Below are 12,539 nucleotides of genomic sequence, written 5' to 3'. Positions count from 1 at the left end.
TGTCAGAACATCTGTTCAGAAAAGGATCTATCTAGTGAAGGTACCCACCCAAGACCATAAGGGGCCAGTGAGGGTGGGTGGTAGAAAGTCCATTTGATGATTATGTGGGATTTAATGTGGGTAGGCATGATAAAGTTAAAGCAGGCAAAGCTACCTCACTGCCAGATGCTGTGCCTTGTAGTTACGGCTCCAAACAGCAGTGACCTCTGACCTCTACCTCACCCACAGTCTCTTGCTGCCCTTTGCTTTCCTCTCAGTCACATGTAGATAAAGCAGTTTGTCTGAGCCCACTCTAAGCATGGTTTGTGGCTTCTGAGATTTGTATCTGGACAAGGGCACTTCCTGGTTTCTCTAAGATGTCTTGAGAGGTGCAGGTGATCTTTACATGACTGTTCTAAATGATCTCATCTGTTTCAGATGAGTCTTCTGGAGACAGTCACCTGATAGGTTTTCTTCAGAGATCACTAAATCAGGCAAAATCTGCAAACAATGGAATTACTAATTATGTACCTAGGAGTTTCTAGCTGGTATGGCAATGGCTGTTATCCATATGAGATCCTATTTTGTGTGTGTGAGTGTAGGGTAGGGCACTTCCTGTATAATCTTTTACACCAAAGCATATGTTATTTAATATTTCTACAGGGTAAGCTCATGCCTGTGTCAGAAAGACCCTATAGTATGTCAGGATGATGGCAACAACCTTGGCAGCTTCTACCTCCATAGTTTGGATTAGCTTTGTCTTGTTCTTCCATGAGCATTTTGTGCATGTCCAGTGTTGCTGTTTAGTGAATAAACCAGAACCAAATAGCGCTTTTCTTCCCCCTTTCCTCCTTTTCTAATGAAAAAAATGTTTTTTTTTCCCTTCATTTTTGACACAGTATCTCACTCTGTAGCTCAAGCTTGCCTCTGATCCAGGGCAGTGGTCCTGCCTCAGTACAGGGATGGCAGCCATGGGCTGCTCTGCTAGGCTGGTCCAAAGAGCTTTTCTATGAAAAACCAATAGAAACAACTCACTTCAGCTGGAGTTCTCACAAGACTTTATTTTCTAGAAAATCATGCTTTACTGTAGTAGGTAATAATATTATTTCCCCACATGTGGGTGTTTATAAAATACATCTGTTGTAACATAAAACTGTAGCGTAATCTGTAAGTCCACAGTGCTTCTGCCTTCCCGTCTCCTGATGTGGTACACAGTTGGCTCTACAATTCTGTCTTTAGCAGCTTGAGAGCTTTCTTCATGTTGTCGTGCACTGATGGATGAAAAGTTAGGACAGTCATGTTACCCTCAGAAATGACATTGTGGTTTGGATGAGAATGTCCCCCGTACACTCACATATTTGTGAGCTTGGTACCCTGTTTAGTAGAACTAACATTTAGGGAAGGAATAGGAGGTGTGGCTTTGTTGGACATAGGAAGGGGGCTTTGAGGTTTCCAAAGGCCAGCCAAGCCCAGTCGCTCTCCTGCCTCCTGCGTATGTATCAGTGTAGCTCTCAGCAATTGCTCCAGCACCATGCCTGCCTGCCTGCTGCTGTGCTCCCACCATGATGTTCAGGAACTCATCCTCTGAAACTGTAAACAAGCTACTAATAAACTATAATAAGTTGCCTTGGTCATGGTGTCTCTTTGTAGCAATAGAAAGTTAACTAAGACAGACATCAATGATGTTAGACCCAACATTTAGGGACTGAATTCATTGTTTGACAGAGTACCCTATAGTCTTAGGGTGAATAGTTGGTAATCTTATTATTTCTTAGTATAGTTGAGTGAAATGGATTTTGTTGGCAACCCAGTTCTCAGTTCTTCTTTAGCAGTTTCTCCTCCAGTTTCTCCATCCCAAAGAACCTGCACCAGCTCTGTCAGCATCAAGCTATTGTGGCTAAGGAAGAAGCAAATTTAGTTCTAGTTTTTAATTTAATGAATTAGTTTACTTTGTGGGACAGAGGCTCACCATGTACTTTTGGCTGGTCTGGAACTTGCTATGTAAACTAGTATGGCCTTGAACTCACAGAGATCTACCTTTTGAGTGCTGGCATTAAAGGTGTAGTCCACCACACCTAGCTAGGAAGCAGATTTAAAATCATGTTCATGAGGAATATTAACAGGTGTGTGCAGCTGCTGCCAGTTGTTTTAGGAGGTGGCGCAGTGTGGGTGAGGACTGTCAGTCCCCACAGAAACTATTTGCCTTTGTTTCCTAACAGTGGGCCAGGCTCAGAGATGCTGAGTTTTAAACGCAACAGTTAACAAGTAATGAAACTACTGCTCCAGAGCCCGAACTTCTAGATTACTATTATCAGCAGCAGGAACTGGTGAAGCAGAGTGAGGGATCTGGGGGGAGGTACATGCAACTACTTATTCACTTCTATAAGTAACTATTAAATCTGGAAGGCATGGCGATCCATACAGAAGACCTTCCCTTAATGAGTTCCGTCTTACAAAGACATACCCTGAATCTCACGGATGCCCATGCTTGGAACACGCTGCCCTTTGTCCTGGAGGCACTTGCTGGAGACATTGCTAATGGAGCATGGGAGCTCTCCTGTACCCAGGTCCAGGCTTTCCTCCCCAGTGTAATCACTATTCTAAGTCAGCACAGTCCAATAGAAAGTTCTTCGGTGATGAACCTGTCTCGAGTGTGCATACTGAGTAATGTGGTTAGCGTGACTCCAAAACCAAGGTAGCATGTGGGTAATGGCTAAGGTCAGCTAGGGAGGTTCTAGGAGTCACTGAGAGTATCTAGGACTGGTCCCAGGACAAAATCCTATTTCTTTCCAGAAGAACTAATCATGTATGACAGTGTATCCTCCCACTGGCCTCATCTGCCTTAAATCAGTCTTTTTCTGTCTCCCTCTGCCTCTTCCCCTCCCTCTCTTGTTTGGCAACCGAGAAAGTGAGGAGTTAGCAACTCTTCAGATCTTTGGCTGTGTCCTTAAAGGGAGTCTGAATTTAACCACAGCATAATGGACTGGATTATTTCCCTTTTCATTACATGGGGAGATATTTGAAGCAAGCCTGTTGTGACAACTTCTGCAGCAGTTCTGTGGCAGAAGGGCTTGCATGAAGGGAAAAAACTTGAGGGGCAGGCAGTGTGGCGATGGACTCTCCCGGCGGAACAGATACCTCAACTGAACCTCAGTCTTCCACTGAGAAGATTACCAAGTGGGCAATGGGGTTAAGCATGTGATTTGCCGACAGGCAAAAGGTTAGCCTAAGTCAAACAGATTCTCTGGCACTTCTGGGCAGAGATCTTGCCCAATCTCAGTCGGGGCCTCCCCCACATTACTATAGCAATAGGTATCTCAGACATCTAAGCTGGAGGCAACACTTACACAGAGCTGTGTCAGAAGGTTCATAAGCGTAGAGACGGTTTGAGTATCTTCCAGTGATGTCTGCCCTCACCGTCAGGGATGGGTCTGCAAAGATAAAGTACAAGGATGGAACACTTTTGCTTCCAGGGAGCCTATAGTATGTGTGTTGAAGGCGTAGTCTCCATGCCATGTGAAAGAAACTGCTTCGGGCAGTGTGGAGCTCCAGCCAGTCTGTTTTGCTACCTCGCCCCCGCCCCCGGGAGGGAGTTACTCCCATCCCCCAACCCCAGCAGTCTAGAGCAGTGTAGGGAACATTCAACAGCCACACGGTGATGTTTTTGGAAAAGATTTCAAACCCTGGTATCTTATCTAAAGTGCCCTGAAAATAGGTCAGTGCATATTCTGTGAATTTTCTTTGTGAAAATATTAGTTTCTTTACTACAGAATTACTGTGAGATTTTTAAGTGATTCTGTTGCCCCTGGCATAGAACAGCCTCGGTAATTGGATACATTTCATGCTGCTGTTTCGTTATGATTTCTCCTCCTTGGAGGTGTTTGAGAAGTGAGGGATGGAGTAAAGCATGCGATTTGCTGAGGGAGGGAGTCGGAGAGGAGCAAAATGTTAGCCAGGCTCCGACTGATTCTCTGTCTTTTTGGCTCTTTTTTTTTTCCCATTATTATTTCATTATTATTATTGTTTGCTTGTTTGTTTTGGATTGAGTCTCACTCTGTAGACCAGGCTAACAGGAATCTCACTGTGTATATCAGGCTGGCCCTGAATTCATTAGTTTTCCTGCCTCAGCCTGTTGAGTGCCGGAATTTTAGATCTGAGCCACCATGCCCAGTTTACCCAGTCTGGCAAACAAACTCAGGGCTTCGTGCATGCTGGCTGAGCACTCTGCCAGTTGAGCTGTATCCCCAGTCCTCTCTTGTTCGTTCTTTCTTTAAACAAAAGAATGCAAGTCCCTAAGCACAGCAGGGCCAGATAACTACAAACACATGGTGCCTTCCACTTTTATTTTTTAATATTTTATGGTTAATCAGCTGCACTTTAAAAATAGAGATTTACAAATTTCCCCTTTTATCCCTCTCTAAGTATTCCTCTGGGTTTAAATCCATCTATTAAACTGGGCATGGTGATGCATGCCTGTAATCTCCGGGCTTGGAGCCTGGAGAGAGGAAGATCAGGGGTTCAAGGTCCTTCTTGGACACATAGAGAGTTTGAGGCTAACCTGGACTACATGAAAGTCTCAAAAAAGCAAAAGTCAACAAACAACAAAACCCCTAGACAAACCCATTCTGTGCTATTTTTATATAAGTTGAAGTTATGTAATTAACAAGACAAAAAGGGCACTTTAAAGGTGTGGCTCACCCAGAAGAACAGTAAAAGGGTAGATAGAGGTATAATATATATTAATATATAATATAATATATATTATAATAGAGGTATATATAGGGATACATATATAGAGAGAGGGATAATGAGACACTTTGCCTTAAAGGGGTGACTGAGGTCTGAGGTGGAGCTTGACAGTAGAGCATTTGCCAAGCATGTACAAGGTCCAGAGCTGGATTCCCAAAACTGACAGGAAGAATGTTGACTAGTGCCTGAAGTGAATGTCCTGAAATGGGGAAGCGACGTGTGAGAATGGCTGGCTGTTTGCAGTCTGTCACATTTTGGAGGGGTCGTCTTTGTCACTTCAGAATGTTGGACCAGGACCAGTATTAGCATTTGTTCAACAAAGACTCAGTGGTGATACCTCCACTTGATCGAATACTAAGACACAGCCTAACCTTCCACTTAGATGAACACAAAGCCTTTATACACCTGTGGTATACTCAGACAACCTGAAGGCTCTTACAAACAGTGGCTTCCTGCTTTCTCCCCTAGAGAATCTGACGTCACTGGTTCGAGGTGCAGCCAGGGTAGCCCAATTTTCACCCTTCAGTGATCCTAGCACACAGCTAGCATGGAGAACCAGTGAGCTTCACAAGTTAGTGCCTCAGGGTTTGTACTAAGGCTAAAGGCAACAAGAGATGAATACGCTCAGAAACTTCCAGGAGAGTTTTTAGAAAAGCCCACCCCCTCCCTGGAACTGCTAGACGACCTCAGATTGCCCTTGGTGACAGACTCCTCTGCAAATGAAGGCTCTAGCTCAACCCTCCCCCACCCCCCCATCACTGGTTTCTCCCTGCTCTGCCCTTTACTTTAAATACAAGCTTTGATGAATTACCCAGGTTGCCCACTGGATGAGCTCTGCTAGGCTGTAGGCTTAATTGCCACTTAAGTCAGTATGACTGGTTAAAGCCAAATTTCATATATTAATTAATCCTCTCAACAAACACTAGTTGAGAACCTACTACAGCCTCACCCTGGGCCTCTTATGGTCGGCAGAAATACATGTAGCTCTGCCCTGTTAATATGTCATCCCCCAATAAGGGCAGAGTAAAAGCTGGGTAGCTGATTGACAGGCAAGAAGGAGACCATGGCATCCCTCTGCAGATGTGCTTGGAGCAGATGGGTGTTAGAGTGAACAGAGAAGGAAAGAAGTCTTTTGAGGAGATAGTAGTTCACACTTTCCGGTGCAAATATTGTGAGAATTAGGTAACACTAAGTCCCACCCAGAAAGTCTTGCCCCTTGCTGCTTGCCAGAGGTGCATGACCTTGTTCATTGAGAAGTGGCTGGGGAGGCTGGGGAGATGGATGAGGAGTGTGATGTGGGGAGACAGGGTGTGGCTGCAACTGCATCATCTTCAGTGTGTCTTACATCACTGGGACCTCCACTTACCCACAAACACGATTCTGGGTACATACTGTCCATCAGGAGAAAGGTGCTTGTCAGTTGTTTCATACTGAAATTTAAAAACCAAACCAAACCAAAAACAGCTGTTAGTTTATTATTATTATTATTATTATTATTATTATTATTATTATTTTAGGTATTTTAGACCTTGCCGACACAAAAATGTGTCCATTAAATCTTCCTGGAATTAGAAAAAGCACCACAAGAAAGAAACACAGTTATCAGGAGAGGTTTGGGGGTTGTTGAAAGGGGGCTATAGAATATATAAACAGAAGGAGGCCATTAGGGTTGAGCAAAGAGACTGGTGGGGTTGGACGCAGCAAAACAAAATGCATGTGAAAGTGCCACAGCAGAATTCATTACTTTGAATGCTAATTAAAAAAAAAAGACTAATCAGAAAAGAGGATGCGTCTAGGACGGTACCATGGCCTCGAGTACTGCCAGAGAATCTCTTCTAAAGAGAGCTCACGACATAGATGAGAAGACAAGTTTCATGGAGAAGAAAGAGCAGTGTGTGAAGTGCGCCACGAGGCAAGCGGCTAATGGATGCGATACCTAAAGCACAACACCACTCAAGGAGGACGAGTTTGGGAAGCTGTGATTGGATGAGGTAGGAGACCTTGTTACAGAGCATGCGCTAAAGCAGGAGGGTTGCTGATGAGGAAGTGAGTCAGCAGGTAGGAAGGAAGCTAAAGTACAAGACACAGGGACAGCCAGAGCTCTCTCTAGTGGGCCAGGGTGGTAGGGAGATGGACGAAGGCAGATATTTGCAAAACACAGAAACCAGTTGCTATAGCAGCACAGAGATCTTGACCACTGAGCTGTATTTTTCAGATAAGATTATTAATTACCACATTAAAACTCTAGTGTGCCACATAAATTACTAACTAAGGGCTGAGGATGTAGCTCAGTGGTAGACAGGTCCCCGGCTAGGTCCCGGGCTCAATACCAGCAATGCAAATTTTACAAAAAAAAGATTATTAATAAACTAAAATATTTTTGTTTCTTGTCTATATGATGGGACTTGGAGGTGATTCTAGTTAATGCAGAGTGACACAGACACAGAGAAGAAGTGAATGAGACATTGAACCAGGAGGAGACGTGAGCAGTGATGAGGGGGACTTACCACCAGGTTGAGGAGAACAAACTGCTCTGCCAGTTTCTGGATTTCTTTATTTTCAGCAAACACTTTCTTTAAAGCTGTAATACAAGAAAAAAGTTATTGGACATTTACCTCAGCTTTGATTAGAACCTTTATTTTGTCTTGTCTTTTCAGCTGAATGGTGTTTTAAATACAAGACCTAGTTTTCCCCTCCAGCGAGTGATCTGGGATATTTTCTCTGTACTGTGACTGCCTGCGCTCCTTCCATTCACTCCCTAATTTATTTGCTCACTCACCCCTTTATTATGTTTAAACCATATTTACTAAATGGCTACTTTGTGGCAGACATGCTTTGATACATGAGGGAAAATACCAGGAATAGAAAAGGACATGCAGCTTCCAGAGTTGAGATGCTCATGTGGGAATCCCGACATAACTGCACGTGGAATAATTTCATGTGTAGATACATACTTAGCATGAAGATAAAGTGAAGCAAAATCTTAAAGAACTATTAGTTTGCCTTGGCAGATCTTTTTTTTAGGAGGTGATACTGAGGTCACAGAGTGGTCCATTTGGGGAGCAGATTGCCAAGACTATTGGTCACTGCAGGGAGAGGGGTAAGAGGAAACCTAATAGCCTTGGTTAAAAAGGATGAGAAGCATGAAGGCAGGCTGGACAGAGGGAGAATATGTGATCTTGACAGGGAAGAAAAATCACATACTGGCCAGATCAGGTCCAGCCTTGAAGGTCATGGCTAGGAATTGGGATTTAACTTTACTCGCGATGAGAAGCCACTGAGGCGCATGCGTGACTGGATCTAATTTGTGCCGAACAGCATCAGTCTGGTTTCCATGTAGAGCATTGACTTGTGTGGTCATAGATGACTACTTTAGTACTGTAGACAAGGCGTGATGTTGACTTGGACTAAGGTGGTAGCCCTGAGGCAATGGGAGGCTGGATTTGGGCAAGGTGGGCTACCTAACACACAGAGACCACTGGAAAATGAAAGTGCAGAGGCCCTTGTGTTAGGATCATTAAGTGAAGACAGTGATATGTTCATTACATCAAATGTGAGGAGTCTGTACAACCATGCAGGTGGCGTGTTTGTGAAACCAGAGCTGGCCTGAAGCTATACATTAATGTCAAATCCGATGGTGTTTGATGACTTAGTGGATGGAAAAGGATGAAGGAAGTTGAACACGAACCCCAGAGTTTCTTATTCAAAATATGCTAATTCAACTCATGGAAATATTCAAATTTCTTTTTAAAAAATGTTTTAAAATATTCTTTTTTGTTGAACAGTGCTAGGTTCTAGGAATGTAAAGATGAGTGAACCAAACCATGGCCTGACATAAAAGCCTATAAAAGAAATGTAGAAGTACAAATTACCTTGACTGTGTGGGCATTCGTCCAAATGATGAATGACCATCAAGGGTCTGTTGCTGTGAGAGAGAAAAGGACATTGGACTTTTAATAGGATGCCATGAACCACTGATAGTCACCACTAGATGGCGCACATGAGAGATTCGAGGGAGCTCCACATTATCCTCCGTCTTACCTTGTCTTGGATTTGTATAAGGCTTCTTCATATGTCTGAGTCCAGATGAGCTGATCACCCCAACCTAAAACAAGAGGAGTTGGTGTATTGAAATTCATCAGTTTCAGGCTCAAACCTGCTGAACAGTAATGGTAAAGACCTGGATAACAGGTACTCATTACCAAAGAACAAACACCCCCAGAAAGAAACTGATTATAAACTGCTAAATCTAGAGGGAAAAAAATCTCCAAATATCTTCATCATACACACTTGACACCAAGAGTCATGGAGTCTTTATGAATTAAGCTACAATTGGGAGCCAACAAAAGATCGACTTCTACCTCTGGACAGGGTCTGGGGTAGTTTGGGCCGAGAGTCCTTTGGGTCCTTTTTGGCTCCAGATTTGACTGTGGTGTCTTTGGCCAGAGTACCAGAGATGGCCACAAGAAGCAGGATCGCGGACACTGAAAATTTCTCCATGGTAAATCTACGGGGAAATAAACAGAAAAGAATGAGAATTGCAGAGTCTATCGCATCAGTGGAAAGCAGGTGGCACTGAGATCAGACACCAGGCAGGAGTGGAAACTCACCTTCCCCCAGGATGCAGAAGTTTCTTGGGGACATTTATTATGGGTACCTATCCATCCATGGTCTATGCCGTCATCATCTATTGCTTTATCTATCAGTGGATATATAATATTTGTTGCATCTTGCAATAGAATAGATGTGTATTTTAAGAAAATATGTAACTAGCTAAATGTATATATGTTCTGTTAAGGAAATGTATATTTTAAAGTTATACTAAAAAAAGCATAGTACTGGAAGGTAATTTGGGGGTACCTCTTATTTCCCCCCTTCAGTGTCTCACTATGTAGATGAAGATTCTAAAGTTCAAAAAGATAGAAAGGTTTTGGGAATAGGCTCAGAGCTAAGTCTTCTGAATCATGCTATTTTACAGTGCTAACTCCCACCTGCCCTTCCAGAAATGGTTACCCTAAACATGCATATCTTTACCCTTCCACTGAAATGGGAGCATTGCCATTGAAGAATGAATATGAATGACACGGCCGCATTCTTCTGTCATTTAGAGTACACTAGCTTTCCCACTTCATTGGATACTCATTCCTTTCCCTAGTGGAGCATCTTCTCAAATGGCATTAGCTCTGAGTTAATGGGAATCAGATGAGCACTTTTTTACCTTAGTCTGGGGCTGTAGAGGCAGGGGAGGGGATCTACTCCAGTGCAGAGAAGTATTCTGTGTTGTACATGACCCGGACAATAAGAATAAAACCCAAGGTGTTTTTTTGTTAAATTCCCCCTTCTCCCCTTCTGTTATTTGAAAGTTGATTACTTAGACTTGCAGCGGATGACCATGAATAGGGCTATAAAATAAGGTACATGTCGAGGGTGGAGGAAGGAAGGCTACACCACAGGCTGCTGCAGACTTAGAATCTGGTAAAGCTAAATGCTACAGTTGCCCAGAAAGCAATGTAGAATCACCATGTCCATCTCTAGTTTTGGTATAGGTCTTGAATGAAGTCAAATGGTCGCTAGGAAGGAAGCAGAGTAGATTGCCTTGGCTTAGTGCTTGGAAGCAGGAAGACCCTCATAAAATGTGTGCTTGAGTGGGAACCTTCGCTAGGCTAGATGATTAAAAAGGTGTTGCTTAGTTACCAGTCCCAAGGGATGCCTTCAATTAAACTGGCCAGTTGTTAAACTGGCTAAGTCTTAGAATAAAGACACACAGTGGCTCAGAAAAGATATAAGGCAAAGCAGTGATATAATGTCATACTTTTCTACATTCATAAGGGTGCAGGAATGATAATAATGATTCTTATCATCTAAAATTTTATAAGAACAACTCAAGTATATTATAATCTAGCTATACCTAGCAGCCTTCTTAGCGCTATGAGTTCTGCTTAACATTTAAGGCTGGGTGAAATACTTCATGTGAGCATTATAATATTTCTGGGCTACAAGCTGATTCAGAAGTACAGATTAACTTCATTGGCTTTATTAACAAATATTTGACTATTGTTTATAGCAGCACTTATGTATGTTGAAAATATAAAAGTAAGTTGGTGGCAAAGCTCTGTATTTAGTCCATCAATTGCTGCTGTATAAACCGCTCTTAGGACTCCTCGCAATAGTGCAACAGCTTACAGGCTGGAACTATTGATGTGTCCCATGCATTTTATGACAGGATGCGCCAAGGAAGGTTAATATAACACTGCTGTACAAACATCCCGCTCTGAGATGACTTTCTGAAATTCCCTGTACTGCATTTTCATGATGTAAACATTCTATTCTGCACACAGTTTGCTCTACAAACATCCTTCCTAAATCCCTCAATACACAAAGCCCCAGTGTCTGACGACATCATGGGGGGTGTTGATAATTTACAGACCTCCCCACCCCTGGGCCATTGACCCCCTGAAACTGGTGCATTTTACTGTTGCTCTGCCCCCGTCTTGTCTTGAACAATGAATGTCCACGCTGGCAGTGTCTATGACTCTGTTGCTTCAGAAAGTGCCCAGCTCTCCCTTCTGACAGTCTTAAAAACTGCAGAAGCCTTAAGAAAACTGTTTCCTGATTTGCAAAAATATATTCCCAGGGGGCCGTCTGAGCTGAGTTTTTACAGTGGAGGAGCCGGTGTGCCTTTGCACACTCTCCCAGTAGGAGAGGAACTGCGGCTGGTACAGGATTCTCCGAACCTTAACACAGATTTGAAAACTCTGATTTCACCCTCCCACTCACAAACCTCCAGTTTCCTGAGGGGCAAGTGTCGCACTGAACCTAGGCAGGAATGTAATCTTCCACTACTTTTAACTAAAGAAAGGCCCCGGCAAGCTGCCACTAGATTGGGTGATACTCTTTCCAGATCCTGCTTCCTGCCCTGGGAATCCTGCTTTCATCTTGTTGTTTGACTACCTGTTAACTGTGCACCGCAATCAAAGCTTACTCTAGCAAGCGCAATGCTTGTCAATTGCCTTACCTGGGCTTCCCACCCTCTTGCTTTGTGTGAGCCGCAAGGGTTGCCGTCCAAGCTTCTGAGTGTGCCAGCACAGCTCTGAGCCTGTATTTATGGGCAGAGCACACCCCAATCCCACCCACTAATCCTGTTTCCACAGGTTGCTAACTCAGAAGCAAACTTTCCTTCTCCCAAGCAATTGTCTTCTCTGGGTTAAAAAGTTCCTTTTTTTTTTTTTTTTTAAAGAGTCATTGAAAAGGCTGTTGATTTTGTTTGAGTACCAGCGTTTAACTGTTGTTGAAGGTATTATTGTGAGTAGTTTTGGAAAAGCTGGGCAGTGTGCCAAATCCAGGTAAGCTTTAAATGAAGACATTTGATTGGTCTGAAGGCTGATTTGTCTGTATGTGATTGGATGGAAGTTGTGGTTTATAGATATTAATTTCCTCCCTCTTGGGCAGATTGCATTTATCTAACTTAAAAAAAAAAAAAAAGATGATTCACACTTCTAACCCTTCTTACAGTAATGCAGCTGGCCATGCTCGATACACATAATTTTCCACAATATCCCCCTTCTCCTTCTCCCCCTCTTCTTCCTCCTCCTCTTTCTTCTTGTTTTAAATGTGATTTAATTACAGGTAGAAAACCCACAAATAATCACCTGTGGACTCCCGTCTAGGCTTTTGAAAAAAGGAAGGATAAGGATAAGCTAATGTTGTGAGCTAATAATTGCCCTGATGATTAATATATGTGTGCAAATGTGTGTGCGCGCGTGTGTGTGTGTGTGTGTGTGAGTGCACACGCACGTGCATCATGACATCAG

At 43.2% G+C, this 12,539-nt stretch overlaps 1 protein-coding gene across 1 annotated transcript; it reads right to left on the bottom strand.

The window, feature by feature from the left end:
- Window positions 1-1,020: 1,020 nt before the first annotated feature.
- On the bottom strand, window positions 1,021-11,786 carry Agr2 (anterior gradient 2, protein disulphide isomerase family member). Its single transcript, XM_028768898.1, has 8 exons — window positions 11,744-11,786; window positions 9,090-9,235; window positions 8,770-8,833; window positions 8,601-8,653; window positions 7,236-7,309; window positions 6,095-6,158; window positions 3,327-3,410; window positions 1,021-1,250 (listed from the first exon to the last, which is right to left on the bottom strand). Exons 2-8 carry the CDS (start codon window positions 9,226-9,228, stop codon window positions 1,201-1,203), a joined length of 528 nt encoding a protein of 175 aa, XP_028624731.1. The 5' UTR covers window positions 9,229-9,235; window positions 11,744-11,786; the 3' UTR covers window positions 1,021-1,200.
- Window positions 11,787-12,539: the final 753 nt, after the last annotated feature.

This window comes from Grammomys surdaster, unplaced genomic scaffold, assembly GCF_004785775.1.
Source record: "Grammomys surdaster isolate TR1022 unplaced genomic scaffold, NIH_TR_1.0 188, whole genome shotgun sequence".
Lineage (NCBI taxonomy): Eukaryota > Metazoa > Chordata > Mammalia > Rodentia > Muridae > Grammomys > Grammomys surdaster.
The sequence above is the reverse complement of the archived record's forward strand: the minus strand, read 5'-3'. Positions and strand labels throughout refer to the sequence as shown.